Raw genomic sequence first — 27,584 nt, 5'->3', positions numbered from 1 at the left:
GTTTGCCAACTTTTTAGGTTAGGCCACGTCCACTAACATGGAGGAGGATAGGTTGATGACACCAGGCTGTGGCTTTGGCGTTTTGGCTTCACTTTTGGGGAGCTGTCATGTCGGCCATCTTTGTATACAGAGTGTGATAAACACACGCTAAGTTTACTTTAATTACAATGTAGGATCATTTTGAAAGTAATGAGGTTATGTAAAAATTATTTCTCAATGATAGAAGTCATAGTTTGCTGTTCAATTCAACACTGTGCATACAAGTCAAGGGCACCAACAGACATTGATCAGCCCTTACACAGATAAAACTGTACATACCACAACGCAACACAGGGAGCACTGTTTCTTGCGCTCGTATGGTGTCAGTTTGGGGGCGTAGTCTGTGTTCGCATGTCGACCACTGCTGAGCTCGGCAGCCTTCTCCTTCCTCTGCTCTATTTGCTCCATGTGCCTACGGCTGCTCTCATCGTGCTATGGAAGAAACCAGAAACCAGGGGTTATTTTGGAAATGGGGATTCCTAGATAACGTTTGTTAGAGAAACAAGATAGAAACTCACCTTCATCTGAATTTTCTTCTGTAGCTCCTCCATGGCCTCCTGTTGAGCAGCACTAAGCGCAGCCATACGCTCCTCTCGGTCTCTTCAGACGGGATGTACAAAAAGCAGTGTGAAAACACAAGTTTTTCATTGCTCTACTGTTAAAAATCAAACAAGGATTGATGCAGCCATTTTTATTTACATGTATTCACTACAAACCTGGCCCTTTCCCTTGCTGCATCTTCTCTCGCTTTCTCTTTTTCCTGCCTCTGCTGTTCGATACGAGCCTGCTGCTCCTTCCTCCGCATCATCAGCTCTTCCACTCTCGCCTGCCGGTCTGCCTCAAGGACTCGTTTACGCTCCTGCAGAAAGAGTAGAAGAGAATGAACAGGTTATGAAAATTATTTGTGGAAAATTTAAATTATAATGGACAATTGTTTGTTTGCCTCACCTGCACAGCCTCATCTCTGGCCTGCTTCTCCTCCTGTCTCCTCTGTCTGTCCTCCTGCAGCTCATTTAGCCGTTGCTCATACTCATTTAACTTGGCCAGGGCATCGTGCCTCTTATTTTGGGCTTCAAGAGTGTTGATGAAAGCAATTTCATTCACCTGTACAGACAGATAAACATATGCAGTGTGTAAAATTACAAATAAACATGAAGCATACATAAATAGATAATGGGGAGGTATAGGTTTGTAATAATAGGTAATAAAAGTTATGACCGCAGATGTCAATTTAATTCATAATCTTCTCAGCTGTCACATGCATATTGTTAAAGCTTTCCAGGGGATCCCCTCCTGTACCTTGGCCTCTTCTTCTTGGGCCTTCTTTACAATTGCCTGGAGCTGCAGCTCTCGTTTTAAGTCTGCATGCAACAACTTTTCGTCCATCATCTTCCGACGTTGCTCCAACAGCTCCTCCTTCCACTTCATCACCTCCCTTTCCTGTAGAAAGTGAGAATGAGACAGAAGCTGGAGTGTTAAAAATATGTACAGCACAGACAACGGATTCTTGATTGGTCAGTTGCTACCCACTCCAGTGCGTCCCCCGTGGGATTAATGTGAAAATACACCACTTCATGCATTTATGTGGTTAATCCTGATTTATTCTAGGACTCACTCATCTCACTATGGCTTGGAGAACAAAAACAAACTTCATGAAAGGCTGTTGATTTTGGCTAGGGGGTCTCTCTCACGACCGTCTGCGGCCAGCTGGCCTGGATGCGACTGGAGGGGGTTATAATATTTAGTGATTCTATCAGGCAGCGTGCTGACAGAACCTCTCGTTGTGAGCCAGACTGGCCGTAGCTTGCGAGGAGTTTCTTCAGGGTGCTTTCCGTCAACTTGGCGCGGTTTACTCACCCTCTCCAAGAGCTTCTGCAGCTTGAGTGTCTTTTCCTCGCGGAGTTTGTCCCTCAGCTGCTGCGCCTTCAGCTGTTTCTCCTCATGTTTCTTCTTCGACTCTGCAATCGTTCTGTCAAAAACATAGTAACAAATCATTCATCTCTTTCTGTGTCCTTATCAACAACACGCAAGGCAGACACAGGCATCTGATAGACACCACAGCCTGTTTAGACATTCTGGGTGGTAACCTATAAAGAAAGAGGTCAGATCTAGTAAGTGGGTCTTTGACTCTGAGGCTGCTGGGTTAAATCCTTGTCAAATTAAGATGAGGGGATTGCATAGGAGTAGATTGAGGTGCTGTTCAGGGAGGCACTGAACTAAGAGAAGCTGATTGTATAGATACTGTGAGTGTGTGTCAAGAAATACACTAAGCAGGCAGTTTGAAAATGGACCAACTACTGCATATAGAAAAGGTTTTTGCACCTTTTGCGCGATGGTGAGGAGAGTTTCTCATGCATGTGGATCCCGTGTCCGGGAGGCCGAGCAGGTTCCTCTTCTACTATCTCCCCCCATGAGGTACTCTGACGCCATGGCTCCCGAGCTTCAAGAATGTTAAGCAAAGAAAATTAGACAGACATAAATTTGTTAACCATTAAGAAGGAATAAAAGTTTGGGGTTTAGACGTTGACCTCCATACCATCATAATCTGCCAACATGTCGGTCCAGTCAATATTGACTCCACAGCCTCCGTTGCCAATGCTAGCCTGTAAGGAGTTGTGTTTTTATGTTAATATACAGTAAAACACCTAAATCAAAACTTATTGATGCCCCCAAAAAAGGGCTAAACATTAAAAGTATAAAAGGACTTGAATCTTACAGAGAAGTCGCTTTCGTTGTCAGTGTCCAGGTCATTGTTCTCTGCCAGAATCTCTCTGGTCAGCTGCTCTTCCTCAGCGATGGCACTGGCGATGGCCTCCTCGTTGGCCTTTTCCAGTCGGTCAGCAAGCTCCTCTTTCTTGGCTAGTACCTCTGCCATGGACTGGGGCTGAATAAAAGGCACAGATAACAGCTCACACCCACATTTCCCATTTCATAACAATATTATTGTTCCAACCAACAAACATCAGAGTCACAAGATGATTGGAGATCCCAAGCAAATAAATACATTAGTACAGCGAGATATACTACATTAGTAAAAATTATAATAACTTTTGTTGCTGAATGTTTCAGGTATTCGTTTCTAATATGTTTCTCCTCCCTATGATCCCGTTCAATGTGTAAAACACAATGCATGTGTGCATCACTGACAGTCAGGTGTTTTATTTTTCTAGTCAGTTAATATAAAATTAGGAACTTTTACACAAAGTATTTGGTGACTCCTACAAGTATTAGGGCTACTTCGAGGGGAAGAAATCAGAGATTTTCGAGGCTGCGTATCTTAGGGGGTAATAACAGAAGATCAGCCAATAAAATGAGGCAAATGTAGCAACTTTTTTAATTATAATTTGGTACACAGGTTTAAAAAAAATAATCAGTACTATACTATAAAAAATGTCAGGACAAAAGATCTGCAAGAAATTGTCTATTCCAATGAAATAACTACACAGACTCGGAGGAAATAGCCTAATTTTGTGGAGGAATAAATGTTGTAGTAATCGCCTGCTAAGCTATCGATGGTTTCATCTGTGTGCTAATCAAAGGGGTCTCGCAGTTTCTCAAGAAACATTGAGATCGGTTTAAGATCCAGGGGGGAGAGCAACTTTGGCGAACATGGGTTCTCCTTGCTGCTTTTTTCTATAAAGATGTTCTTCTTTAACTCAAAATAATATGACTTTTTACATTACAACTTTATTCTCATAATCTCCGATTTATTTTCTTCATATGACCTCATACTTCGTCAGAGGTGAGTAGCACCTCTCAGTGTAAGAATACATTTTTCTAACTTGGGTGGATGATTCAAAGATTTAGGGGAACATCAAATCAACCCAGTCACAGTTTGTACCACAAAATCACCACAAGAATTACAAGTGAGGAAGCATTCCATATTCATGCAGGCCACGTTTACTGTGAGGATGAAGAGATGGTGGAAGGAGGCCACTGATGGTTCTTCTTTGGGAAACTGGCAGCTTACTTAAGCTTTTTAAATGTTTTGGGAGTTTATGTATTTTCAAGATAATAATATCTGTATAATTTAAAGGTAAAACATTATAGTATCCTGTGAAAAATATTTGACATCATAATCTTTGATTTGGATTTGAGCTGAAGTGTTTTCTGCAGGGCGCTGACAGTATCTAAATAAGAGGTATAGCTATCTTTCTTTAACTGAACGAAGCTTTGTTTACAATCAGTATATAATGCTAAACAATAGTGACTGAAGTAGACAGACGGTGTTTACCAATGACTCCACACTGGTTTGAACACAACCTGGAACTTCCGTCTACGTTTGGCTGCATTTTTTGCATAGAATTCTAAAAGTGGCCAAAATAACTAAAAACAAATTGAGATTATTTTTTTGGGGCAACACCAAGGGAGCACTTGCTTTCCTACGAAAGCCACCTACAGACAGCTTTTCTTCAATGAATGGTGCTGTAACAACACGGCACAGAGCTATGCAGTCTTGCCTGCACATTTGGTCTGGCAGTTTCTTAAGATTGACTTTGTTTAGGCGCTGAAGGACCCTTGGGGAATCCCTGGCCCCCCGCCCTCCCCTCCCTCTGCTCCTCCATCTCTCAGCACTCACAGTAGAAAGCTCTGTGGGGTCCAGCACACTCTCCAGTTTCACCGCTGCCATGGGAGTCTCGGCCTGTCCTGGAGCAGATGTGGCCATGCCCCGTGACGCACCCTCCTCAGCCGCACTGTCCTGTAAGACCAACAGCGCATCGAGCCCGTCCGTCTGGGGTGGATCTGGGGATGAGCAGCGGGCCAGGGAAGGGACCGGGACTGGGACTGATAAGGTAAGGTCTGTTGGTGGGACTGTGGCTGAGGACAGGGCGGGCTCTGGGGCATGGGAAGGGGTATGTGCTGCTATGGGGGGAGGCGCGTCCTCACAAGGTGCGTCGACACATTGCCCCAAGTCTTGTACACTCTCTGCTGGGGGCTGCACCGACAGTCACACACAAACACACGCAAACTCAATTAAAAACATGCATATTTCAAGCAATTCATGAGAGCAGTAACAAAAAAACAACAATCAGACCAGTCAACACACAACTGGTAACACAATTCATGCAGGGAAGCTGGTACTAACATGCCCTGTACATCCAATTAAATACTGATTTGCATTTAAAAATTAAGTGCTTGCTTAACACACTCTTACCAAGTGTGTCTCGAGGCATTGACAGACTATATAATGAAAGCGAAAATTGGTTTTCTGCCTCTAAAATGTCAGTGTACAATCAATCGACTTAAAACTGATATGTCTGTCTGGACAGTGCCTATGAATACCATGGAGCCCAAAACAAAAACAAATGTGGCTGATAGAACGGTCTACTGTTACCCAGCTCCTTGTGAATAATTGATACCCAGGGACCGCTCAGAGAGAAAGACTTCACAATGTACTGAACCTCAGTACCTCCAACGTGTGCCCATTCTCTGGACCTCCTACGCTCCCCTGGGGGTCAGGATCCACGGGGTCTAGCAGCTCAATGTCCGTCTTAGTCGAGTCCTTTTCCAAGGGACAGTGAGGTTGGAGCTTCTGCTCTTGCTGCGGCGGCAGATGTGGCTGGTCTTCCTTGTCGCTGTCCTGCTTTGGGGGGACGTGGGCTAAGACAGGACTGACCTTCGCAACCATGGCAGCAGAGCGGGGCCTGGTAGTGCGTCCTCGCTGGACAGTCTCCCAGCCCTCAGCATCCTTTTTACCTGGAAAAAACATGAAGCACTCAATCGATAAAGCAAAGGAAGATATGTTACTGTGTGCTCTGTTGTGAAAAAAACCACGTATACAGAGCTGCTCCATCAAATCCTAATATAGATTCATACAATAGTTTTCCTAAAAATTACAAAATTGATATTCATCCGGATTGCAACCTGGCCCTTACTGGCATCTCTGATATGACAAAAATCATCCTCCCCATCAAACGCAACCTCTGAAAACAGGCATGTTTGCATCTAAAGAGCAAATATTACTAGTATGGAAAAGTAAGATGCAACCATGTTACCAAGATGAAACTGGTTAGGTAAGTATTTTTTACAATTTCCAAAAGGTCTGCATATGTATAATGCTGCTATGTTGCATCTATTTGTGTGTTGTACAAACTTTGCCTCTTCTTATATAATGACTGATATTCTGTTAGTTTTCCACCCATACATTTTTTTACTCTTTATTTATTAACATTTGTTTTGGAGTAAGTCTGAGCAGAACGTCTTACCGGGTTTCTCTACTTGAGATGAGTTTGTTTGACCGGAGTTGGGGACGCACTTCACTCGGTCTGCCCAGCTGAGGCCTGTGTGGGAGAACCGGGCTGCAGCCATTGATGGAGGAGGACCGCTGAATATGACACATACACACATCATGAATGAAAACTAGCAAATGTGGACCGTCTGAGTGAAGTCTTTAATGTCAACAGGTAAGATTTTCAGCTTAATTTAATCCAGTCTGAGCAGCTTCAACCATGCCTGTTAAAGAAAGTCCAATGGCCTGAAGAAAGTGGCTCCCTCCCCCCAGCACTCTCCATTCAGAGATAGCCTGGAATTGTATTGGGCAACGGACCTCCATCATAATCAATATCCATTTCCTGCCGCATCCGATTACAGAGCAGTGCACATATTGAACCCATGCTTCAGCAGTCTTTAACTGACACTTTCATCTACACCTTCAACTGATTCTATGGCTGTAGAGTGAGAGAGAGTAAACAAATTGCATTAAACAAATGCTTCAGCCTCAGCAATCAATGATTGTATTGCTTGATAACATAGTTTGGTTTTTCTAAGCCCTTAAAAAACAAGCATCATTACAACAAGGGATGGGTTTATAACAGTATGCCTTAGGATTCATTCTTAATCAAACAAAAGTTTCTTTTGGTCTTTAAAAGCAAATTGAATCCCTAATGGTGACAGAAAACAGTGAACCAAACTGGGATATGACAAAATCAGTAACTGTAAAGAAAAAGATTTGATTTCCACAGCAGAATTTTTTGGTTACGTCCTGCCTGCTGCACCACCCCTTGCCTGAATGATCCAGGGATTTATGTGTCGCTGTGAATGCATCTGAGCATAGAATCTCCCACTGCGTCGTTCATCTGTGAAAGGCGAACTCCAGAGAAAGTCCGGACATTCTCCAGAGCTCATGACTGAAAAGGCTGTGGTGCGTGTGACAGAGCTTACCCAAAGTTGAGGTTACGACGTACACCTGCAGAAGGAACCATCCTGTCTGCAGAGGAGCTTGGCATCACATGACGTCCTGGAGACATCTTACGCACTTCCCATGCTAAAGACGTGGGCCTGAACCAAGAGAGAGAGGTAACAATTACACTAATTATACCATAATACTATTAGCTAAACACCCACACAGGCTTGGCTCAAACTTAAGTTGAATAAGTTGATTCACTTGCAGCAATTTATGCAAAAGTAGATCATGTAAAAGTTTCAGGTTGTCTTATTGATTAACAGCATGCTTTAAACGGACAAATTGGGAGACAGCGCTCTGAATTTAATTTCTTAGTCAATTTACGGCTGCAGTGGTCACTGTGTTAAAGAGAAGCCAATAAACTCTGGGATCACTTTGAATTAAAGCCAAGGCTATTGATCCGTTCTGTTTGTGACTCAAGGCCAGGGGACCAGACACCGGCACTTCTACTATTTTCCACAGGGAGCAATTCGAAGAGGAGAGTAAAAGAAAGTGAGAGACAGAAGAAGAGGGTGAGAAAAAGAAAACAAACAAACCAAAGATCACCTGTTCTGGGCGTCTGTTTTCTCCAACTTCTCCTGAAGTTGTATCCAGTCGATCAGAGCTTTGAAATCCCGAACGTAGTTGTTCAACATCATCAAAACCTCCTAAAGACAGAGTCACAAGAGGAGAGTGAATACACAGCACGTTGTTAACAAAAACATGAAGAGGGCAACCATGAACGACAATGGAGAGAGATATGCTGCTTGTCACTAAGTATTGTTGGACAATAAAAATGGAAACAGCAGTAAATGAAGTTTAATATATCTGATACCATAAAAAATGCATCCTACAAACTAAACCAATCACAGGGCTGATATAAAGAGACAAAGAAACATTTACGTTCACATCTATGGGTAACTCATAGGAATCCCCATTCAGCCAGCAGCATTAAAACTATATAAACAAAAACAACCCACTAAAAAAATCTGTTTTTGCTATTTGATACTTGGGGATGGTCAGAGGTTAAAATATTTCTTAAAAAATTATTCAAGTAGAACTATAAATATAACTATTCAAATGCATGTTAAGAACCAAAGTCTTTTGTACGATTGAGAATGATAAAGAGTGATGCTGAAATCACACATTCTTGTGCAAGCTCAAATGCATGATTGAAACGTTTTAGGAAGAACAGAGCAGGAATATTCAAAGTGCCAAATGTCTATTATCTGCAAACAGTGTTGGTTTTCCAGAGGTGGCGGGCGGTGCAGAGCTTTTTTTCCCCAGAGCTCTAATGAAACAGAGACACAGCTGATTGATGTGGAGCGTGAAGGGAGTGGTAATTGAGAGTAAAGCTTCACAGTGCTTTTAGTTAATAGACGAGTCAGGCCAGTGAAAGATGTGTCCAGCAGCAGGTCTGCTGATTAGAGCTGGTTAACAGGCAGCGACTGCTGCCGTGGCCCGGTGTTCATTTGGTAATGAAGGCCAAGAGGCGGAGAGCTTTGCTGCACCTCTGACAGAAACACCAACAGTGACTGAAGGCACCATAAAAGCAGCTTTCAGCGTGTTAACAGGCACACTTACCTAAATACAAACCTCACATAACATTTCATGAGGAATGACAAAAAGTTTAACCTGCCAGGGGCATTGCCGTAAAGTGTGATGGGCAGTAAAAGCCTGAGGTCCTCACAGCTACAAGAATGAATAGGTACAGCCTAGGTCCCCGTTTCTGACCTCAGGTAAATAATTAACTTTTCTATTTTTTTCCCCACCAACTACTTTAAATTAGAATCGCCTCTGTAAGTTCCCTTCAAACATGATTAAAAACTGACAACTGATTCCAACCACCTGAGAATACAGCATACTTCTTTCCTGTTCTAAATGATATGTCTAATAAATCAGGTGATGGGATAAAGGAACAGTTTATCATAGCTAATTAAGCCTTGGGCCGTGGAGAAGATAGGTGTGGCCATTATTTATAATCATACATGAATCACTACATGTTCAACAATTTCCTTCTGAACAGGAAACATTATATTAGGTTAGTGCCAAGTTTCTCATTCTAAGTGACATAAAGCATTAGAGCAGCAGCCTTGGCAGCGAATTAGGCGTTACTTCCTGTTGATTATGTTTTTGTGCACTTGTTTTTCGATGGAAAATTGTTAGCTGAGAACAAATGAAGCCCACAGCCACGCTTGGGGATTGTGGCTGGGGGCTATCAGAGCACTCTGCTTCCCCTCCAGATGACTCCATCATCTATCAGTGTCCATTAAGGCAAAGTTGGTTGGGGGGGGGGATTATGAACAGCACCAAGCTCCCTGGCCATTAGACGGCATTAGGGTGTGGAGAGATACAGTGGTATGAGGGGGAAAAAACACCTCGTAGCCAGATGTCTGACACAGGCCAAGTGACAACAAGGCTGATCAGACCACAGGGAGCTGCGCTGTGGCACTGACAGCAAGCCGACCACACCACAGGGAACTGGGCTACGGTACTGACCGCAGAGCGTCACCAGAACCATGCTCAGCATAATGCAGCATGGCAGGTCAATCAATAAAACACAGGACAAGCAGGATCATGCCAGTGTGCCCTGGAGCAACATCACAGTGCCATTTTACAGCTAGACCGAAACAAAAAACATAATTTCCAGAAAAAGACAATTGTGTCAAATACGCAGTGGATTTAATGAGGTGTAGACTTTTCAAAAACAAAAAAGGAGCCGAGATGCCAGACAACAAACACAAAGTTGTACTGTTTACAGTCTGTCATCGATATTCAGTCCACCCAGCCAGGCCTGTGATAATTCTCCTGCCAGCAAGCTTTCAGAGAGCCCCTCTGACATAAAGCAGAGATCAGGAGGAATGTGAGGCAGAGATTTCACTCAGATCTCTGCCCCCCTCTAGTGTTCGTAAATCATACCACACTTGCATCGCCCAAAAAAGTCATGTTTGGTGAGGTCAAACCCAAACCCATTGATTCTGAAAGTGGAACTTGCATTTCTGCTGGGATTTAAATAATTAAAAAAAAAAAAAAAAAACTCACCTTGCATTCCACGACACTCTGATCAGATTCACAGGTGACGTAAATCTCGTCCACTGCTCGGCGCAAGTTGTCGAAGAGGAACGCCCAGTAGCGCGCGCGCAGGTCCACCTTGCGAGGCTGTCTGGCTTTGATGGGACTCTTTTCTACCACCTTGTCCAACAAGGCACCGGCTGGACCTTTACTCTCCACACCAGCATTCTGTGGGGACAGGGCATGAACCACACATTATCGTAACAATAACATAGTAATTACAATGTCATGTAAATCTCTTAACTGTTTACATATGTAGCAGCCACAGCAGTTTTTTTGTTTTCATTGAGACAGGGGGTGCAGCTGTTGTTTTTACTTATATTACCAATACCAACCACGCATTTAAAGAGATTTCACACATAAACCCAGTATTTTCTACCAGAGCGAGTCACAAGGTATTAAATATTAAATTAAAAAACATCAAAATACATAGAAACTAAAAAAATATGATAGACATAGTTAAATAGTATTTCACTTGTGCAGTCGGTAACATTCACATGAGTCTCCTTTGGCTTTTTGCAGGGTAACAAATATCTTTCTGTAAATTTTACATACATGCACAAGAACAACTGCTGGACAGTAAGTTACTGATTGGAAATCAAGTGTAATTCACAATTCAATTACAGGACTATTCTACTCTTTTCAAAAACTGCTTCTCCAGGAGTGGCTCTGACAAGCCTGAAACAGCTGTTGGCTTGTCAAGTAGTGCCCTCTGGTGGAAGCAGATGATGATACCAACCTGTTTTTTATTTCTTCGTTGACCAGAGTTGATCCTCTGAACCCTGGAAGTGCCAATGGAGTTGTTTTTGGACTTTGCTATGTGTAAAAGAGAATAAAAAAGCTTATAAACAGTCAAAATGTAAACCACACACAGTCTAGTTAAATATCAACATGCTCTGATGATGGACTCTTATCAAACAACTTTTGGAGTAATCAATGATTTCATTGAAATGTGTCAAATGTACAATAGTAAAGACCAAATCTATTCAGTTGTGCCATATCTTTACAAACCAAACAAACATATCAATCCATAAACAGAAGCTTGAATAAACATAACTGGACCAGCAAAGAAAAGGGAGAGCCAGAGCTAAAGTGAGAAACCCTGATGGGGATATCAGAGTAGGACGGCTGAGAGAAACTCTCTTAATAAAGCCTAAAGTTGTCCTTGGTCCTGGGACACAACATTGTCAAGCAGATAATCTAAATAGTTACCATCTTTACAGAGGAAGGTATGTTTTAAGCCCTGTCCGTTTGTTTGTCAGCAAAATTATGCAAAAAATACTGGGCGAATTAACACAAACCTTGGTGGAGAAATGTGGCTCGGGTCAAAACGCATTATATTTTGGTGTAGACATTTCAAGTCATTTCCAAAGGAATAATAATTTATGGATCTTAATGAAAAAACTAAATAGGCACATATAAGGGATTGATATCCGTGTGGAATTTGTCGCAGCTTGACTGAATCAATGAAGACTGTTGGTCTTTGGTGGAGGTATGTGCTCTATTTAGTGCAATTTCTTATAAACTAACAGGGTTTAAAAAAGGATATCACATGGACGACATAACAATACAAAGCCTATTTCATAGTAATGGGTCATGAATTGGGTGTAAGCTTGTTTAGCGTGCACAGGAGTTTCTCAGCAATATGTCATTCCATTATCAGGCTAATCTTGACATGAAAAAGTATTAGCCTGGGTTCCAGCAGATATTGTGTTACAGCTAACAGCACGGTCTGTGAGAAGGATCAAACACTGCGGTCACTGTAAAGCAGCTGATAAATCACTGAAATCCTCCACTGAGCCAAAGAAACACACCTAAAGTAAACATCAGCAGAAACACCTGCTACTGAACGGTAAAGTCTGGAAAATGAAAGCGTTGCACTCAATTTACTCCTGTGATGTTAATATGAATCTTTAACATATAAAGGGAAAAAAAGGGTAAATAATAGTATGTTGGCTGTGGAAACAGAGTTTTGTATGCGTGCAGCAACCGACCTTCCTCCTCTTTGTTCTCCACAGGAACACTCCAGGCAATGAGGTTTCGAGCAGCACGGCCCTCTTCAGCCACTATCTTCCTCACTTTGTCATGGCTGTTGGAGCGCTGGAAAGACGCCTGCAGGAGAGACAGAAGACGTCAGACAACAATTAGATGTGCAACTGATTGATTAGATGAAGGGACTTTCAATATCACATTAGGTCAATTTGAGAAACATGATATGTTGCAAGACAAACACAATGTGACTTCTGTGGAATAATGGACATGAGGCTAAGATAACCCACCAAGTTCTTCACATACTATATTGTGTCCCATTATCGGAATAGAGACAAATATGAGGCAACTTGAAATAATCCTTACATTACTAGAATAACCTGATTTGTGGTCAGTTTAAATGACTTCGGTCAGAATATATATTTTGATTATTGTCCACAAATCCTATGAAACCACCAAAACAAGTATTTCCTAAGTAGCAATAGCCTGATATACTATAAATATTTTAAACAGAAAAAACCCGAAGTAACCATATTTGGAGGAGGTGAGCCGGATGAGAGCTCGAGGACACAACATGCCCACCTTCATGTGCAAACAGCGCCCAGGTGGTAGCTGGTGTAAGCTATAAACCACACAGCATTAAGATCCCAGTGCATTCTGGGCTTCGTCTATTTGACTCTAAATGGCACAATAACAAATTGAGCTTCATGCTGTATTGACGAAGAAGCTTTAAATTAAAATTACATTTAACCCAAATTGTTTTACTGGAGAGTTATCCAGTAGAAGCCTTAACTATGCAATGTTGTTGCTATGGTTACATTCATTTCAACACAATGACCAAAAACAAAGTGCATATAGCACATTTAACAAACATAAATACAAAGGCATAAATGTCATAAAAAGGCAAGTTAAATGTATTTTTTTTTTTATTAGTCCAACCCTGGTATGAGCTTGTGAGCCAGCGTTGATGCCACAGCATAGCACACACTAAACATACTGCATGTAAAAATGTTCAAGAAACAGATACAGGCAGCAGCTCTAAACTAGCTAAGTTCCCAGCATGCATCATGGTTGACCTACACATTGAATATGCATCAATGAGCTTGACTTTAACCTCGGGTGCAGCAGACACTGTGGACCAAAATAAATACTGCACAAGTTATTCTTCATGGCTTTTACTCATGTGAAATGAAGATGAAACATGGCAGCAACATGTTTCCTGTATCCCCATGGCACAGAGAAACGCATGTTACTGAAATCTCAACAATCATAATAACAACTGCATTTACAAAGCAACCGCTAAGTCAAAAGATTCACAATGTACCCTGATCCGTCCTTGGTAAAATTTGCCTTTTTAATCTCACATCACTACAGTTGGTTACACAACAACAAAGAAGCTAATAACTCAACGCTATGTTCTCTCTCCAAGCAGAATGCCCTGCACCGCTTCTCTGTATTGTTCATGAATGATTGAAATCCAAGGGTGACGGAAATCCAGACCAAAACACTGCTATTTTGGTAGGACAACTGCAAGATGTTGTTTCAGATTTAAAATACATCGCTACCTCTGACCCAAACAAAAATCGAGAGCTAGCTCTCCTCTTAATAGTGAATGAGTCATGGAACAAACCGTTCTCTTCTCCCCTGGCTGTCTCTCATGAGCAACACTATTCAGGCAAAATAAGCTACAGCACAATGATGCCTGCAGGATCCCTGCATTTGAATAGACAGCATGACGGATACAGTACTTCTCTCAGGCTTTAAGAAAACAATTGACAATTAGTCCGATGTTTATGTAAAAAAACTATTTGCAAAATTTTTTTCAGAATGTACTTCAAGGGTATTAAAATAATGTGAACATGGTTCATTAGGCTTAACACGCGTAGAAACAGCATGCGTGTATTGGTCGGATACTATTTAATGTCCCAAAGGGAGACATCCAGCTGACCTACTTTTGCTGAGCAGAATTCTTTACATGTCGAGTGGCCTGTGCTTTACTCTGTTGAGCAGAACCAGGCTACAAAGTGATAAAACGAACACCAAACAGCATAGGTCCTGCTGATAATGAGCAAGAACTAGAGGTGGGTGAGCATCGTGCATCTACACAAGGTAGATTTTTACTCTGTTTCCTGAGCTTGACAGACCCTTGGATGAGTGTTGTGAGAATTCCCTTCCCACAGTTGATGGCTGTCTGAGAGTGGCAGCCAGAGGAGGGGGAAAGGCTTAAAGCAACATTCTCTTGATCCACTTAATCAGCTGCAAACAAGCTGTCTCAATGGCTGCACAGTAGAAGAACAAGATAGACAGTGAAGCCCGAATCCTGCTATATGCCCTGGCCAGGCAGTCCTACTTCCACATGCAATAGAGCGGGTGCTTATTTTATAGATTGTGCTCAGTAAGGGGCGAGTGTAAGGTTTCCCTTTGGCAGGGTCAACAAACAGATGCAAGCAGCATGACAGAGGGTGATATCTAGGTCATTAGGACAGACACAGAGGAAAAATCTAAAGATTAGAGGGTACATACAGAGAAGAAGTACAGTCTGTGAGTAGGGTCCTCGTCCTGATCCGCCCCTGACATACTTTTGCAGCCCACTTCAGGCAGCCCGCTCCCCCTCACCAGCAGTGCCACTTGTGCAAGGCGACATCGTCATCTGACGGCAGGACCAAAATAGATTCCTACTGTGTAGTCCAAACTGCTATAGCAACTTGCCCAGCTGTGTCAACTCTTCTTCCGGTAGCGACTGAGAGGGACAAGTTCTTAGGCCCACCTCACTGCTGCTGCTGTCTCTCTGGCTTGCACCCTCTTCTGCAGCTTCCTATCTTTACAGCATCTCTGCACTGCTCTCCCTGCTCTGCAGCCGACCCGCCACTCTCACTCTGTTTCGCATCTCTCACTCTCCCTCCGCCACAACACTGCGCAGTCATGTGCACACGGCAGGCCTGCTGCTCGGCCCCCCCAACCCATGTTGCCAGTGACAGGGGTATAGCTGCAGGCACAGTCAGGCAGTGTGTGTGTGTGTGTGTGTGCGTGTGCATTAGCCACACTGAGAGATGCTCTGGATCTGATTGGTCTCGATGCACTTGATGATTCATGGGCAGCTGGGCCGACAAAACACATGGTCAGAGTGTGTGCAAATGGAACAAACTTGCTAACCACAGGCACAATGAAGACGCACTGTGGGAGCAGGAGACATCATCATCATCATCATCTGATGCAGACTCTTCCAGATCACTCTGATGTGAGCCTTACACACCGTTCCACCTGATGTCACTCCCACGCGTCAATGATAACATGGCAAGTTCACTTACACACATAGACCTCTGAAATCATTTGAGCCTAATCACACATCTCTCGAGGTCACGTATCATACCCTTGATGCTCGCTGACAGGGGATGACTCTCATGTGTTTTTAGGAACACAAGAGGCCATCAGAGCTGACAGCGCCACACCTCCGCGGGGTAAGGTGACCCAAAAACGCTCCCTCACTAGCAGAGCAGCTAGCTAGACGCACCCCTCCTCGGGTGCCCAGTCACTTAGCTCAAGCTAGCTAGCAGAGCATCTTGACTGTGACGTTTTCAGCCAAATGAACGGCTCGTCTCTCACCTTCAACGCGGAGGTGGGTGTATTCCTGCTTTTGCCTCCTCCATGCGAGGAGCCGGGGCTGTTGCTGCCAGACCTCTCCCTGCCGTCCCCACCTTGGCTAACCCTGGGTCCGAGGCGGTGCTGCCCGGCGCCGCGCCGTCGACCGTCATGGCGGTTGTCTTTGGACATCGACCCGCGGTGCTTTTGGAATGCTCAGGTGGCGATAGGTGAAAGTCTCCGTTTAAAGTTGTCTTGTTGATGGACAGTCATGCCAGACGGTGAGGACAACCTAACCGGGAAGTCTTCTCAGTTGTAGTTCTGACTGGCGTAGGGCTTATCCAATGAATCCACAGTGACACGGAAGCGACACACGCATCAGCCAATCAGATACAGAATACCGGGTGGGACAGAGTCTCACTGGGCGGTACTAAGGACGGTCTACCATGGCAACCACGATGATCGGGCGGGATGTTTGTTTGATTTTCTCCGCGTAACGCCAACTACAGAGACCGGAAACAGATCAAGCAGTGAGCCGGCCTTCAAACTAAAACGCATATCGTAAAAACAAAATTGAAATTGAAGAGCTCACTGCACCGTCATACGACTACACTATTTGTAACTGTACACAGTCTATAGTTTGTTGCAATTTGAAGATACATATGCAGTTATTTGCACCACCAGACGGGTATCAGCATCCCTGAAATGGTTTAAACTAAAATTGAACATTAAAATCGTTTATTTAAAGTAGACATTATTATAGGGCTGTCTTACTTCAATGCGTCGAATATACTGCACTTTTTGTGCAGACTATCAACTTCAGTGGATCCTGCATTAATAGCTAAATAGAACACCCGGTCTGGTAAGGGTCCCTGTGAACCACTGGTTCTGTTTTTTTCAATATTATCCTCATGTCTTTATCATATTTTGTTTATAATGTGAAGCATCATATTCCTAAGTGTTCGAAATTTCAAAGGACAGTAGTATGTATATGTAGGTTTATATGGGCTTAATTCAGTAGATTCCATTATAACATGACACTCATTTTGAAGTTTAAACCCGGAAGTACTTTCCTCCAGAATAAATAAGAGTAAATGACGTCATCATTTGTGTGGCGAACTTCTCACGGTAACTGTAACATCTTCTTCTCACATGAACATCTCCAGCTTCGTCTCACTAACTACAGTAAATGCTTGTTTTGCATGTTTATCACTCTGGCTATTTATCCTGCGTCTAATGTTTCGGTTTTAGCCTCAGATCTGACGAAATGTCTCTATTTTAGTCCCTCTCTGTCAAACGTGTTCAACACAAACAGGAACTAAAAACAACTAAATCAGCGGCAGTCTTTCTATCAGGCTCTTTTCACTAGTTTCTGTGGAGTCGTCAGGTTTCATTGTGACTCAGGACGATAGAGAATCACACGTTAGGTTTGGTTTGTCTGGACTTTCACCAGCAGGTGGCCGCAGGGTCACTCTGTTGAGCTCTGGTCATTTCAGTTTTCACCCAGCAAGTGGACCTGGAAGTTTAAATTCAATAAAAGCCCTTATCTGTTTGTTGCATGCATTGTGTTGATCAACAGATGACGTCCTCTGCACTGCTGCTGTTGCTGTTTCTTCAGTTTGGACTTGGACAAACTTCTCACAAGCATCTTCATGAAGATCATTACATTGGCCAGCAGCACAACCCTGAACACGACCTGAATGTCCTGCTGGGAGAGCAGGTCAGGGTTCATTTAAAATATATTTATTTTTTTACACTCTGCAGTTTCATTCATCACCGGCTCACTCTGGGCTTCACTCATTTTCTCCACTTGTAGGACACGGAGGAGATCAAGAAACTTAGCCCCGGTGAACAGAGGCAAAAGATGAATGAAATTGTAAAGAAGATCGACACAAATGGCAACAATCTGCTGAGTGCAGGTACATTTATGTTTCGTTCAATTTTAAGAAAGATAGTGAAGATGAACATAGTTGATTCAACTAAAGTGCCTGACTAATATGGAATGTTTGGAGGCCAATGTTGATACTGATCAATATATATATATATATAGAGAGAAAACAAAATTCTCAATGATTCCTAAAATATCATTATCAAACCCTTATGACTAATACATATAACTGAGGCTTGATATTTAACAGTTAAAATAAACTATTTTTATTTAAAAAAACTATCTTTGTGTTAGCCATGTGTAGTTTGTAAAACAAAGGTGTTCATATTCTAGCATATGAGCAAACTTGAACGCAGATACCAATATGTCTGTGAAAGGCTCAATTCAGGTGATTATGTTGATAGGGCTTCATTAAACTTCATGCTCGTCCTGCTCTGTGTTTTTTCCTCCACAGAGGAGATTACCCTGTGGATTCAGCACGTTTACAGAAGATATGCTCTGGAAGATGCAGAGGAGCGTTTCCCCGAGTTTGACACTGACAAAGATGGTGCTGTAACATGGGCGGAGTACAACACGGTTGCTCACGACCAGCTCATCAGTTTAGATGACAGCACCATTCTGGAGGATCCAGAGCAAGAGTCTCTGAGACACGTGGGCTCACTTTCATCGTTCAGTAAATATTCATCTGGGGCCACATCCTAAATCATGTGAAATTAAAGCAGCCTCATATCTACTTTAGCTCCACCTGAAGGAGAGGAGGCGCTTTGACTTTGCTGATGTGGACGGCAGACCCGGCCTTAATGTAACAGAGTTTCTTGCCTTCACACACCCGTCTGAAGTGGATCACATGGCTGTAAGACAATTTTGACTTTTGTACTTTTCTCCTCCCAATTCAAATCTGTTTCATGTCACAGTTCAATAATCAATTTTTTTCTCTGATAGGACTTTGCCATTGAAGATGTGTTGAGTGAATATGACACGGATAAAGATGGATACATCAATCTAAGGGAATTTATTGGAGATGTCCGTGGTGATGGTGAGGGCAAAGAGATTTTTTCAAAGCAGAGAATGATATGTTAACAATAGTTTTTTCCACTTCTGCAGAGTTATCACTATACTCCTTTTTTTAATCAGAGAATCCCCCTTCGCAGTGGGAGATTGAGGAAACTGTGCGGTTTAAAGATCTCTACGATCAAGACAAGGACGGCAGGTTGAATCGAGAGGAGCAGCTCCGGTGGGTTGCGCCCAACAGCTACGGTTCAGCGAGAGAAGAGGTAAAGCCAAAATTCTTCAAAGTTAACAGGTTTAAACAATAACTGGATGAGCTTTAAAACATGATGTATTTTGATGATCCCTGGTATTTCATTAATAAAAGTTCCCTTTCTCCTAATTACTATTCATTTTGATTCTCTGTTGTCAACAGGCTCTTCACCTCATCAAGGAAATGGACAGCGACGAAGACGGGCAGATCTCACAGGCGGAAGTTTTGAAAAATCAAGAGACATTCATGAACAGTGAAGTGACAGACTATGGCAGACAGCTGCATGTATCCCACGATGAATTATAACTACTGTTTCTAAGCTTGTTGTAGAGTTTTATCATTTGACTCCACATAGGTGTGGTCTTATTTTATTTCCTGCAGTTGCTCGTTTACATAAGTCATCGGATTCACTCTCTGGAGGGAGATGTCCACATCTGACCTTGATCACTGCATTAGCAATGAACAGGAAACATCTATTGCAAAATACCCAGAGTGGTGTGCAGGACCTCACATGCACAGTGACACAAAATATGAACTTCCCAAATTGTGTGGGTGCAGAGATGTTGTATTATACAGCACAGCAGGGGTTCTCAAGTGTTTCGAGTAGTGACCCACCGGTAGTATCAGACTGGTGTGTTTCTCTGCATTGTAGTCTGCTTTAATTCTTTACTTCTTCAATCTCAAGCCAAGACCTTTTTGTCTTCTCACTTTAAGAGTAGATAAGTAAGGAACATTTTGCATTCTGTGATATATAAATATATATATATATATGTTGTTTTTCTCTTCAGCTGAGCAATCAGGCAGAACACAACATCTGGCGGCTCACGGGGTCGTTCATCAAAATGCATAAAGCCAGTTTCACAAAATAAAAGTTAAGTTTGTTGAGTGAAGTAAAACATTTGTGTCCGAGCTTTAACTCCTGCCCGACAGACTTTGAGTCTCACAGACACACTCAGTAACAGCCATTCTAAAGCAGCTCCCATTTCTGGTTCATGCAATTTAATATAAAAACGTTTCCCCATCTAAAATATGCCATTTTATCTTGAATATATTATAATACTTTTATTTAACAACCATCTGACGGCCCCAGAAGTTATCCTGCACAACCGTGGCCGTCGTTACCCCTAGGTTGAGAATCCGTCATACAGTACAACCTCTTTTTTGAGGAAACCTAATTAAATTACACACATTATTAACGTTCAAACCAACACTTCTGTAAATTGTCATGAAAGAAATTGGAGTTTGTTTTTAGAAGTGTATTTGAAGAAGTGTTGCTATGGATCGTTGTTCTTTGTCCCCTTGATAAAACTGAAATGACATGAGGATCAGCATGGCACGTTACAGCTCTTCCTCATTTAAAATCAAATGAGTTAGTGAGAGTGTGTTGCTGTTTTAACGCTGGCTTCCTGAATGTGTCATGATCTGTTTCACTTGCACCGAGCCGCAGTAGCAGCAGCAGCAGCAGTAGAAGCAGCAGCGTGTTCCCCTGCTGGGTTTAGTAGAGTGACTAAAAGCTGAGTGGATTCTGCAGCAGGGACTGTTTATCCTCCACTGCCAAGATGACTTTAGAATTTAAAGATGCCTTCTGGGTGAGTTAGTGTGATTCTACGAATAGCTACACTTTGAGTTATGTTTTTAGTCGATCATGAGTTTTTGACTAAGGTGTGAAATCAGCTTTGTGTTCCGAATGTTTGCCAGCATTCAGGTATACCTTTTCATTCTATTGTATCTAAACATTTCATTTGGTGTGGCTAGGATATTCACTAAATGATATCCCTGGTTGATTATCTGTACCACCAGTCATATAAACACTTGGTCCTGTCTTTAAACTTTTAATCTTTGCTTTTTTCCTTTTGCTCACTGATTAAATATCTTTTTATTCACTGATATGAGCAAAAACACTGTTTTTTATCTTTGCACACGTTCTACAGTTTAAAAACCAGGTCTGTCACACAAGCTAAAGATTTCTCTCAGTGCAACTTTTTTTAATAGTGTATTTAGGCCAAAATAACTTATTACAGCTAACGTTTGATCTTTATCATCACTGTAGGTTTCCAGATAAATACAGCATACATAGGGTAATGTCCCCTTATTGTGTGTTTGATGCACTGTTGTGCACATAGCACCTTTTAAAGTATGTGTGACAGTTGAACTCTACTGAAGCTTCAGTTTACTGAGTGTCACTGTGTGCTTCCTTTATTAACATCCTGCTATCAGTTACCCTGTGCCAAATGTCCATCACTTGTTTAAGAGAAATATCAGTATCAATAATTTAATTTCCACATAAGTCAAAATTGAGTTAGATCTCTTTTTCCACTTTCCACCTGCAACGATTTCCATTGAAGATGAGATACCACACTACCCCTACGTGGAAAAAAATTGCCACAGTCATGGTATTTGTTGATATTCATCTCGTCTTATCGTCCTTTGCAGCTATCGCACAAAGCTGATCATGTGGGTCTGATTAAAAACATCACACAATAAGGCAGCATCAAAACTTTCTTCCCAGTGGACGTGAAACATTTTGCTTTTAGCAGATATATTTTTTACTTTCGCTCCAAAATTGAATATTGTGTAAGTTTCCCTCTGAACACTTTCCCTTAACTCTGAAATTGTTGTCTGGTATCTGTGGTACTGCAGGGCACGGACTTCATCAGCAATTGTGGGTATGAGACCATAATTCAGAGGCTTAATGATGGCCGACGGACATGCAAAGACATGGAGGAGCTCTTGAAAATGAGGTGGGCTCAAACACTTTGGGTAAATTGCACATGAATGCAGAGAGTGGCGTCGGCGACGTGGTACAGCTGTGTTGTGGTTGTGCAGGGCAGCGGTAGAGGAGAAATACGGCAAAGAACTGGTCACCATCGCCCGCAAGGCTGGAGGTTTGAACGAGATCTGGTAAGTGTGGGGTTTGAACATCAATGCACTCGTCATTATCTCTTCCTCTTCTACATTTCAATGCGTGATATCTTAGTACATCCTGTGTTCTCTTTTGTCTTCACAGCACTTTAAAAATATCTTTCGATGAAATGAAAAAACGTAGGTTATGTTTCCGTTATCATTGTCTCAAGGCATTTCATACACGCCATAGCTTATTCTCACTTCTGACAAGTTTTTTTTTGTCGGTTTTGCAAATGTTTCAGAAATTGAGAACATAGGAAACTTGCACATTCAGCTCTCCGGCCACCTGAAGGACGAAGTGAAGAGGATGGAGGAGTTCAGAGAGCGACAGAAAGAACAGAGGAAAAAGGCAAAGCATTTTATTCTCATTTGCATACAGAGGAAATCTAAAAAAAAAAGAGTTTGTGGGTTTTCTGACAATGACCTGTTTTTTTCTCTCTTTTTTTGGGAAAACTACTTGATCCTTTAGTTTGAAGTCATGATGGAGAAGGTCCAGAAAGCGAAAGTCGCCCTTTACAAGAAAACAATAGAAGTAAGGTCAAGTCTTATTATCATGATGTACACACATTTTCTCTTTTTTCAGCCATTAAAGGCTTTTTATAAAGTCTTATATTTTGTGTTGGAAGTTTGAATTTAAGTGATTTGATAAAATAACTGAATTATTGGCAACTCTTCCTCCTATGTGGAAGAAAAGTAGATGAAATGCAGCTTGTCCTCGCTCTGCAAAGCGAAAGTAGAGAAGCATTGCCCTGTGAATGTGTGAGCGGAAGATGGTTTTGCAAGATAAGAGTGAATATTAAGGACCCCGATGTCATGCTCCTCTACTCAGAAGACGGAAGTGAGCGGGTGGTTGATGCAGTTTGTTTTCCTGCCAACACAAGCCCCTCCTAAACCCCCCATCCCCAGGGTTCATAGCAGTTCGGATGAACAGAGAATGGCTGTAATAGTTTCATGTGGTTTCTATTCTCCTCCAGTCAAAAAAGTGCTACGAGCAGCGCTGCAGGGAGGCTGACGAGGCCGAGCAGACGGCCCAGAAGATGGGCGGCGCCCCCACCACCACTCCCAAACAGATAGAGAAGGTAAATCTGTGCTGTGGTGCGTGTATGTGTCATCCTCCAGTTGTCATACACTCTTTTCTAACTCCTGACATGTTTGAAGACAAACGGACAGATTTACAGTCGAATCAGCATTGACTAATGATTTGTGTGAACCAAATAACCTACTTATTTCCCTAACTTGAAACCCTCACAGTCTAAGAACGTGTAAACTTGTATGTGAGCTAGAGGCTTTAAGTTCCCACATCTTGTTCGTAGGTTCAAGCAGCAGAGAAAAAAACTCACATTTATGCAGACAAATGTGAAATCAACCTTTTAGATTCAAACTCTGCTCATACATCATTATGCACAGTGACGGCCGAACATCCGAGTTTATATATAATAATGTATGTAATAAGCAAATAGCATTTTTGTATTAAGGAGCTCTTAAAACATTTATGGTTTCACATCTCAAAGTCCCGTTATCGCCCTACTTCTGTCTCGGTCTTTGCATTTTTGACGCAAACGCCAAGTTTAAAGTTTTTAATGATTGAAATGGTTTAATCATTGTGAAGAATAGTTTTTATGTTTATGAGAGAAATAAGAAAATATTGTGCCTTTGTTTTTGACTGTACATCTGTGTTATTTTAAATGTCCCTCACATTTGAAAGCCCTTCATTATCAATACTTTGATAACTTCAGATACAGTTGTATTTTACACACTTTAATACCATTAAGTAGAACATATGTATTGTTTGGCTGTTGTTGGCAACCAGAGCGATAGTTCCTGAAACCACACGGGCAGTTGGTCCAGTTACTCCACAACACTTACAGAGATGGGAAATTTTTTTAATGAAATTTAAATAGATTACTTAACTAAATGAACAAAACAAATAAAATAACATTGACATTTATTGGGTCATTTTGTAATTTGCTTCTTTTTCAGATGAACAATAAATCTAAACACTGCAGAGAAACTGCTGAGGAAGCTGGTAAGGACAAAATAGTGAGATCTACTATGGCACCAGAAACATATATTTATTTTTGCTTTGTAGTACACTGCAATTGTTTGTTTTTTAAGTATGGTCCCAGTAATTTACACTTCAAGGGGATAGATACAGATTATTATCCGATAAACTGTGGTTTTGACATAAGCAAAAATAATATGAAATGTTAAATGAACCTTCTCTTTTATACAATTGATTTCTATTTGTCCTCAGCGAAACAATACATGTCAAACATTGAACATCTTGACAAGATCCGTCAAGAATGGGAGTCAACACACATCAACACATGTGAGGTAAAGTACAGACGCTGCTTTTCTCCTCTTGTAGTATTTATCAAGTGGGGAATATACACTACATCTTACCACATTAAAATGTACGGACTTAAATCAAAAGTGGTAATGCCCAAGTGCTGTTTTGTCAGTGAGGATGTGTAATACTTCCTATGATCAGAACATGGTGTGAGTCACTCATCTACCAAAGAAGTTTCTGGGCAACTGAGTTTCCTTCCTGCATATGATAACCACAGCAATACTGAGGCAGCCATTCAACATTATTAAGCAATTTAAGGTTGTTGTACGTTGTAGCTTGCAAGACAGGACACACACACACTCCTTCTATCGTGTTGGGGGCACTTATTGGCATAGCCTGACCTTAACTTGACCACAACAACCACAACTAAATGCCAAACCCTAACCAAAAACTAATTCTAGACTTAACCCTTAAAGCAAACAACAGTGAGGACAGGAAATGATCTTGTCATATTTCCAAAATGTCCTCACTCAGTAAGGTCTATGCTCAATTGTACTCAAAGATATAAGTACACACACACACACACACACACACACACAGAAACACAGGCGTTTCCTGAAGACTTACCCTTACACTAAACTTACAAACCTAAACTTAATCTAACTAAAAAAAGTTTTAAACCTAACACAACCTAACTTGAAAATGGAATTAGGTTCCCACTACAAAAGTAATACCTGGAACCCACACACACAGATTAAAGCAGCTAAAAGACAGCTGAAAGAGATGTATTGAGTACTTCCTCAATTTATATCTAAAAGCTGTGATGCATGTTTCAATGACAGCTATGAGCGTTTAAGTGGACAGACAACAGAGAAATATGCGGGAGGCATTTATTGTGAGAGATACCATGCGCATTACTATATTTCAGAGGTGTTCACAAAGTACTGTTTAGTGTAATATTACCATCAATAGAGTGATTGTACTGCACTTCAATGCTTCCTCCATGATATGCCTTTTTTCTTTCCGATCCCACTGCTGTTGTGCAGATATTTCAGCAGCAGGAAGAGGACCGCCTCAGCATACTGAGAAACGCTTTGTGGGTGCACTGCAACCATTTATCACTGCAGAGTGTGAAAGACGACGAGGTTGGTGGAGCTGCTGTTACACATCTGTACGAGACGCCTCCTCATCATGCCCTTCAAATCAATCTCATTGTATCCCATTCAAACTGCTCCACCAGTGTTACGAGGACGTGAGAAGTACACTGGAAAAGTGTGACATCATGACAGACAACCAGTGCTTTGTGGAGATGAATAGCACTGGCACAAAGCCCCCGGGTAAGGCACGCTCTCGCCACCTTCCTGGTTGGGATTTGAATATATTCTAAGTTGGAAATTTTAATATTATCTCACAGTGTTGCATTTTGCATTCAAGACCGTTTTTTTCCTCCCAGCTCCAATTGAATACCAGGATTACTACGATGGAGACGCTGCGACTGATAGAAACGGCAGTGCTGGATTTGTTGGAGTCATGAAAAGGTGACACAATCCAAAGCAATGAATGATAATGCAGACAATGACAGAATTTGCTGCATGATATTATTTTTCTTCTACAATTATTTATGTGTGCGTCCTTTCAATATTGTTTTTAGGTTTTCGAGTCTTTTGCAGGGAAATTGTTCATCAGGCTCCAAACTGAGCATCAATGAGCCGGTTGAACAGCCTATCGGTAAAGTACACAGAGTTATTACAGTATAATTTTATTTCATGATGACAGTTTAGAGTCTCAAAGTCAATTCATCCGTTCAACACAGAGTGTGAAGCAACTGGGAGTTACACACTGTGGTCATTATTCTTACCACCAACAACAGGCAACGGAGGAAATGCTTTTAAAATGCATTCATACACCCACTGTCTGTAGATATACTGGTACGACCATGATAAACACTGCAGGAGTTTGTAACTGGTGTGAGGTGAAATATATCACAACTGTCAAACCAAAAGCCACAACAGACAAGCACCAGCCTGACGTGACGAGAGTGAAAACTCTCAATACCAACTCCCCTCTCTCTCTCTCTCTCCCCTCTTCCTCACCCAACTCACCTCTCCTCCCCAATTTTCTCTACTCACCCCAACCTGTCGAGGCAGAAGGGGATCCATATCGAGTCTGGTTCTGCCAGAGGTTTTTTGCTGTTAAAATGGAGTTTATTATTCTCTCCACAGTCACAAGTGCTGCTTGTTGTGAGAACGTTTTAATTAAATTGAAAAATGTTCTAGTTCTTCCAGTAGAAATACAACAGGAAAAGGAGAATAGTCTGTTTGTCAGTCACCAGCAGAAAATAAAGATATGTGCATTATCCCATCATAAGGTTAGTGAAATGTTGATAAATGCCCTAAGGTGCATGTTAAGGATGTGAATCCATTTTCATAAAATAAATATGGTATCCAAGTTATCAGCTGTCAGCTCAGTCACTGGATTAGTAATACATTTGCAAATAAAAAGAATTAAGTGGCTTCACACATTAGCTGAATAATCCTGTAATGTCTCCACAGCAGAAACATCAGATGGAGTATATGCTTCCATTCCTGGGTTTCAACCGTCTCAACTGAGCAGTGACGAGTTCAAGGTCATATATGAATACATAGCACAGGTCAGCTTCTTCACTTTGATGTCAACCTCTCTACATGAGAAGAATACAGAAATTCCAACTCTCGTTCACTTAAAGAATAATCTCTTGAGTCATTGTTTCTCTGTTCAGGGGGAAGACGAGCTCTCTGTCTCTATTGGGGACGTTGTGGTTGTTATGGATGAAGGTCAGGACGGATGGTGGATGGTGCAAAGAAACGGCCTTGCCGGATTGGTTCCTGGCTCGTACCTCGCTAAAGAATGAGTTCACCCGACAGTCACATGTTGGACTTAATAACAACTACACTTTATCAGCTAAAAATGTCTTGTAAAAGCCCACCTGATAGTTTAGGATTATAATAATCATTCAAAATGTTATACTGTACATAAGGTTGTGGAATGGTGAGTTATTTATTGCTTTGGCACAAATTCATATAACTTTACATGATGCCAAAACCTAGACAGCTGGTTAACACTGATACGTTGAATATTGTCACTGCGTTATGTTCATTCTAATATGGTCAATTGAATTGTTCAATCTATAAGCCCTTCATTTTGGGCTGAATTTGTATCTTGTATATAACTCCTGTGTACTGTTTTGTTTCAGATTGCTAAAAATAATATTTGTTTTTCTTACAAGAGAATATATTTGTATTCATTTGATATCTGAAAACTTCTCAGTTTTTATTTTAGCACAGATCAACATTGTCATTTATTAAGAAAAGCATTTTGCATGTTAAGACCTCACATTACTTACTATTTGTATCTCTACTAT

The 27,584-nt window shown here is 41.6% G+C and overlaps 3 protein-coding genes across 6 annotated transcripts in view; 2 read left to right on the top strand and 1 right to left on the bottom strand.

Annotated features, from left to right (window-relative positions):
- The window catches only part of scaper (S-phase cyclin A-associated protein in the ER), a 58,544-nt gene extending 42,385 nt beyond the window's left edge, over positions 1–16,159 (bottom strand). Inside the window, exons 1-18 of one of the 3 annotated variants that reach the window (XM_062390283.1) lie at positions 15,866–16,159; positions 12,268–12,385; positions 11,013–11,089; positions 10,244–10,441; positions 7,769–7,869; positions 7,201–7,317; positions 6,246–6,364; positions 5,450–5,736; positions 4,619–4,975; positions 2,756–2,923; positions 2,576–2,642; positions 2,362–2,479; positions 1,897–2,008; positions 1,339–1,479; positions 988–1,143; positions 756–898; positions 558–639; positions 319–471 (exon numbers count right to left, since the gene is read on the bottom strand). In XM_062390283.1, coding sequence (XP_062246267.1) covers positions 319–471; positions 558–639; positions 756–898; positions 988–1,143; positions 1,339–1,479; positions 1,897–2,008; positions 2,362–2,479; positions 2,576–2,642; positions 2,756–2,923; positions 4,619–4,975; positions 5,450–5,736; positions 6,246–6,364; positions 7,201–7,317; positions 7,769–7,869; positions 10,244–10,441; positions 11,013–11,089; positions 12,268–12,385; positions 15,866–16,033 — 2,682 coding nt within the window. In that variant the 5' untranslated portion in view covers positions 16,034–16,159. Of the gene's footprint in view, positions 1–318; positions 472–557; positions 640–755; positions 899–987; positions 1,144–1,338; positions 1,480–1,896; positions 2,009–2,361; positions 2,480–2,575; positions 2,643–2,755; positions 2,924–4,618; positions 4,976–5,449; positions 5,737–6,245; positions 6,365–7,200; positions 7,318–7,768; positions 7,870–10,243; positions 10,442–11,012; positions 11,090–12,267; positions 12,386–14,785; positions 15,531–15,865 lie in introns of those variants that run through there. The other 2 variants (XM_062390284.1, XM_062390285.1) reach the window with 2 other exon arrangements.
- Positions 16,160–16,909: 750 nt separating this feature from the next.
- On the top strand, positions 16,910–20,877 carry rcn2 (reticulocalbin 2). 2 transcript variants are annotated; one of them, XM_062389412.1, is made up of 8 exons: positions 16,910–16,969; positions 17,421–17,561; positions 17,658–17,760; positions 18,184–18,380; positions 18,469–18,582; positions 18,672–18,765; positions 18,864–19,003; positions 19,153–20,877. In XM_062389412.1, the coding sequence occupies exons 2-8, from the start codon at positions 17,421–17,423 to the stop codon at positions 19,294–19,296; spliced, it is 933 nt and encodes a 310-aa protein (XP_062245396.1). In that variant the 5' UTR covers positions 16,910–16,969; the 3' UTR covers positions 19,297–20,877. The 2 variants fall into 2 exon arrangements, with proteins under 2 accessions (XP_062245396.1, XP_062245395.1); XM_062389411.1 differs by having other exon boundaries at positions 16,930–17,026.
- Positions 20,438–27,472, top strand: pstpip1a (proline-serine-threonine phosphatase interacting protein 1a). Its single transcript, XM_062389409.1, has 15 exons — positions 20,438–20,579; positions 21,631–21,731; positions 21,817–21,891; positions 21,998–22,032; positions 22,137–22,243; positions 22,364–22,426; positions 22,869–22,973; positions 23,875–23,920; positions 24,149–24,228; positions 25,231–25,329; positions 25,425–25,521; positions 25,638–25,722; positions 25,836–25,912; positions 26,737–26,834; positions 26,943–27,472. The coding sequence occupies exons 1-15, from the start codon at positions 20,550–20,552 to the stop codon at positions 27,072–27,074; spliced, it is 1,230 nt and encodes a 409-aa protein (XP_062245393.1). The 5' UTR covers positions 20,438–20,549; the 3' UTR covers positions 27,075–27,472.
- Positions 27,473–27,584: the final 112 nt, after the last annotated feature.

Source organism: Platichthys flesus, chromosome 6 (assembly GCF_949316205.1).
Source record: "Platichthys flesus chromosome 6, fPlaFle2.1, whole genome shotgun sequence".
Lineage (NCBI taxonomy): Eukaryota > Metazoa > Chordata > Actinopteri > Pleuronectiformes > Pleuronectidae > Platichthys > Platichthys flesus.
This window is presented reverse-complemented; position numbering and strand designations above follow the sequence as displayed.

Bases quoted from the DNA above. Each gene is read 5' to 3' on its own strand.
- pstpip1a (XM_062389409.1), top strand. From the start codon at position 20,550: ATGACTTTAGAATTTAAAGATGCCTTCTGG. The intron at 21,892-21,997 runs GTAAGTGTGGGG...TTGTCTTCACAG, and splicing joins GGAGGTTTGAACGAGATCTG to CACTTTAAAAATATCTTTCG. The intron at 25,522-25,637 runs GTAAGGCACGCT...TTTTCCTCCCAG, and splicing joins CACTGGCACAAAGCCCCCGG to CTCCAATTGAATACCAGGAT.
- rcn2 (XM_062389411.1), top strand. From the start codon at position 16,994: ATGAACATCTCCAGCTTCGTCTCACTAACTACA. The intron at 17,027-17,420 runs GTAAATGCTTGT...GTTGATCAACAG, and splicing joins GCTTCGTCTCACTAACTACA to ATGACGTCCTCTGCACTGCT. The intron at 18,381-18,468 runs GTGGGCTCACTT...TATCTACTTTAG, and splicing joins AGCAAGAGTCTCTGAGACAC to CTCCACCTGAAGGAGAGGAG.